The 4,595-nt window shown below is 46.1% G+C and overlaps 1 protein-coding gene across 1 annotated transcript in view; it reads left to right on the top strand.

Moving 5' to 3' along the window:
- Positions 1 to 1,072: 1,072 nt before the first annotated feature.
- LOC108756486 (neurogenic locus protein delta-like) overlaps positions 1,073 to 4,595 on the top strand; it is a 43,633-nt gene continuing 40,110 nt past the window's right edge. The window contains exon 1 of the mRNA XM_018500345.1: positions 1,073 to 1,942. Within this exon, the coding sequence (XP_018355847.1) occupies positions 1,883 to 1,942 (60 nt within the window). The 5' untranslated portion in view covers positions 1,073 to 1,882. The remainder of the gene's footprint in view (positions 1,943 to 4,595) is intronic.

Below are 4,595 nucleotides of genomic sequence, written 5' to 3'. Positions count from 1 at the left end.
CAACCCCTCCCGCTTGCTGGGCCGGGGGGGGAACCGGCAGGACCACAATTATAAGTAGGGGTGCACCCGGCCTTGCTACCTCCAGTCGAGGGCTGTACTTTGTGACGAGCATGCACGCGCGCGCGCGCGACCACTCGTCGCTCACCCTGGCACCCCGTATACACACATATATACACACACGTATGTGAGAGAAAACGCATATATATATATATACATATCGCGTGGGAGTAGACGGTAGTAGTTCCCGCTGCTGAGAGGAGGACGGATGTACAAATCTCTCTTTCTCTCGCGGAGAGGGAAGCGGCGAGAGATCGCCATCTGTCGTTGAGTCCGCGCCGATACAGTTGCCTCTGCGGTTATCGGTGGTTGTCGAGAGTGCCGCGGTGTGGCGTTAGTGCAGCCGGTCAGTGGCGCGTATATACGGTGAAGGAAAAAAAAGAAAGAAAAAAGGAGGTGAACGTACATCTTTGGTGAGCAGGAGAGAGGGATAGAAGAGAGACAGGAGAGTGGAAACGTTCAGGGAGTGGAGAGACGATTCACTGTGTGGTGATCAGCGAAGTGACTTTGCGTCTGCATGAAAATGCATCCCTCCTGAACTTTGTTACTTTTCGCAATAAGCATCTCGCCGGCCGCGATAATCGCGCTACCAAGTTCGATCCCGAAGCGAGCTTTCTCGTCGTCGTCGTCGTCGTCGTCGGCGAAGTCTCCGCTCCAGGCTCCTCATTCCACCCCGTCCGTCCGGCCCTTTTCTCCCCCTTCCCTAATCCCTATCCGGGTGGTACGGAGGAGAAGGAGGGCCCCTTCCGCCGTGCGACGGGCACATTGACTTTCTCGTTCATCTTCGACTCGTCTCGTACACACACACGTATATATATGTATACATAATATACACGCAACGAGCCGTGCGGGTATCCTTGGCTCCACCAGTCCATCTCTACCAACCTCTATCACGACCACGACCACGACGGCGACTGCCCCCCCACCATCGGACCCTCTTGTCTCCCCTCTCCATTTCTCCCCTGTCGGCCCTACTTCGGCGCCCTTCTCCGTTACCGGAGGGAGTATTCCTCGCGGCGCGACTACGGCCGATCAGTGCGTGACTCGTCGTTGTTGCGACGATTGGTGAGGACGAGAGCGTAGTTTGTCGTCGTTCCGTCAGTGCTCCCCAAAGTTTGCTTTGGGAAGTATGATCGCGACGGGTTGATTGTGACTCGTATATATATCGAAAAAGAAAGAAGCGAGAAGAGAACCACGACGATCATATCGGTGAGAAAGAGAAAGAAAGATTATCCTTAGCTTCGTTAACACCACCTAGATATACGCGGACGCGAAGATCGTCGTCGTCGTCGTCGTCGTTTCCCACCCGGCGAGCCTCTCAGCCTCTCTCAGCGTCTGTCGTCCCACGGATATACTGGAATAAAGTGTGCCAAAACGGCAAGTGTGTAAAAAAAAGAAGTGTAAACCTCCGCGTGCGATATTAAAATCTCGTTCGTACGTAAATAAATACCGGTCGAAAGAAATCGGTATAATTCGTCCGCGTAACGGAGTGCACAGTGGTAAACGAGTTGAATTTAGCCGCGCGGTTTCGCACGGCGCGAGTACCACTCTCGGTTCGCGTTCGCGCGCGCCTTCACGTCGTTCCGTTCGCTCGTTCGCCCAGCGAACGTTCGCTCGCATTCATCGAGAGCGCATCCCGGTACGCGCGGTTAGTGGCTATGCAGCAGCCCCGCGGTATCGCGACGAGACGCAGGTAACGCCGACGGGAAGACGCGACGACACCGAGCGGAGCGCGCGTGGATTGCCGCTCTCACATCCGCGCTTCCGCCGTCACCCGGGAAGCGCCGGCGGCGTGTAAACACCGAGGGATACGCGACGCGTCAACATGTGGACCACGATGCTCGTGTGGACGGCCGCCGTCGTTCTCCTGCCGACGCCTCGAGCGGTAAGTCCCGGTATATTACGAGTCCTACGATTATATACACCTCTTCCTTCCCTCTCGACCTCGCCGTTGGCAAGCGTTTAAAAAAAAAAAAAAAAAAGAAAAAACCTCGCCAATGTTTAACCACTTCGCTAAGAGGTCCGTTCTTCGTTATTCCTCTTTTCTCTCTATTTTTTTTTTCCATCTTGGAGAGAAAAAGAATTGAAACTGTGCAACAAGTTCAGCTAAAAAGAATGGATCTTACAATCAGTCTTGCGTTAAACTTGCGCTAGAACTCTCACGCTCTTGCCAAATATATCCACGAACGTATACCTGTGTCACTTTTCGAAAGTGTACACTTCGGTTCGGTGACAGAAAACAGAGCTTCTTTAGTTCGCGATTCTCCGTTTTTGTCACCGTAAGATTCGAAGGAAACCCGAATCTAGTAGCGCTAATGAGAAACCATATATCTGACGGACATTAACGTTACCACTATCGCCGGGTGCCAAGGTTGCCGTAAAACACGAGAGAGATGTACACACACACACACACGCACGCACACACATACTACAGTCAACATCTGATTCTTAGAAATGACAGGAATACGTGCGTTCCTCGAAATTACATCGTTGTACACAAATGAAGGGATTATCCGGTTTAAGTGTTATTCAATTCGCGAAAACAATAGTATATTATATTAAAAACAATATATGTAATTTTTCATCATTTAACGGAAAGAAGGCTGGATCGACGGTTAGTTTATGACGAATGTATTAAACTCCAAAAATAGTCGTAATACGTCGTCACGTGTTGTTGTAATTACTAAATATCAGAGAGGAGTTTTTCAACTTGTGTGTCGAATTACCGACCTTGGGCCATCGTGATTCGATGAATGAGTTCGGTTCGGCGATATTCGGCATCCGAACTAAGCGTCTTGTATGCAGGTATACGTATTATTCGCTACATTTTAGCTCGTATAGAGTGTGAGTGTGTGTGTGTGTGTGTGTGTGTGTGTGTGTGTGTGTGTGTGTGTGTGTGTGTGAGAGAGAGAGAGAGGGAGAGAGAGAGAGAGAGAGATTGACATTGTTATTAATATACGCGGGAAAAGGGAAGGTATCGCAAGATGCGAAAGATTGGAATAGACTCGATGTAATCGGCTCGCCTTTCATAACGATCCATAATACGTTCGAGGCTCAGATCGCGTACTTGCGTAATTGTGATTCTAGGCGACGCAACGCGATTAAAATTACCCGATGAAACTCTACGTAATCCCGCATCTAGTATTAAAAAAGATACGAAGAAAGATTTTGTGATCTTTCATTTCAAATTTATATTCTATAATATTTAACTTTAATCCGCCAATTCTATTCGACGAACGGTGAATGACGACTTCCTTTCTGGAGCTTTATTCTTGAAAAAAAATCGCATACGAAATACGACACTGAAAAGAAAAAATGTTCAATAAGAAATCATAATCAGAAATTCTGTTTGATTTCACAAAAATGCCATTCTTGTTAGGTTCTTTCGTTGGTCCAATTAAAATCTTTTTCTCAGTATATAGGAAAAATTTATAATACACGTAATGTATATATACCGTAGTATTTTCGTACACGATATATTTTTCAATAATATGACTCTTATATAATTATAAATCCAGACTGTTACAAATTGACTGTTACCAATTCGGGTTGATTCGACGCAAGACGAGTAAAATAATTCGACGAATAAATCAGTTTGGCACCGTGAGAAACGCTTTTCTCACGACTCCGACTTCTTTTCTTTACGCGTGAAAATAAAACATTAAATTTCTTAGCTTATTTAGTTACAAATTATCGCGTTCGTGCGTCTCTCGTACTTGTCAAGCTTCTATTGCGTTTGACAGTCGCGGAATTGAGAACTGACTTTCTTTTTTTCTTGCTTACTTTCTTCAGTACTTCGCAATTCAGGTTTTTTTTTTTTTACGTTACATAGCCTCTCTTAAACGACCGATTCCGAATGCGACGAGCGGTGCATTTCGCGTATTATACGGCCCGTTTCTTCTCTCGGTTTCTTCTCTCAGCACGGATTCCGAGGGAATTCTTCCTGGGAGAGATGTCTCCCCGGCTTCCCCCTTCCCCCCATTCTTCGTACGTTCTTTCTGTCCTGCTACGATCCTTCGCGTTCGTGAGCTCAACTACCTTCGCGCTTATCTCTCGGCGTTGCCTACAGCTTTGATTATAGCAAAATCGACTTCCCTTTTAAAATCGTCCATTTTTCTAAGACTGAATTTAATCAACAGCATATATACGTATTTCACTGACTAATAATTATATCGTATTTACACTTGGCAGTAAACTATTTTTCATCCTTTCCCCTTTTTTATTTATTAATATTATTCTACTCCACGTTGACGGATTTATTAATTTTGTCACCCTGTAATTATTCACATTTACATTGCACAGCAACTCTCTTTCAATATTCTTTTTCAGAATCTCTTTTTCTACAATTTTCTTTCATCATTCGAAAAGTTCTCTCTTACTATCTGACGAAGTCCCTAATGGCGTGGTGCTCCCAACTCTAAATCTGGATGCACTCTTTTAGAAATGTCTAGCCCCACTTCTCTCTCTTCTTCTCCCTTTACATTTGTTCCTCTTCTCTCGCCGATGTTGCGACTAGCGATGATCTCAAATCGCCTTAG

The sequence above is a fragment of the Trachymyrmex septentrionalis genome, unplaced genomic scaffold (assembly GCF_001594115.1).
Source record: "Trachymyrmex septentrionalis isolate Tsep2-gDNA-1 unplaced genomic scaffold, Tsep1.0 scaffold127, whole genome shotgun sequence".
Classification (NCBI taxonomy): domain Eukaryota; kingdom Metazoa; phylum Arthropoda; class Insecta; order Hymenoptera; family Formicidae; genus Trachymyrmex; species Trachymyrmex septentrionalis.
This window is presented reverse-complemented; position numbering and strand designations above follow the sequence as displayed.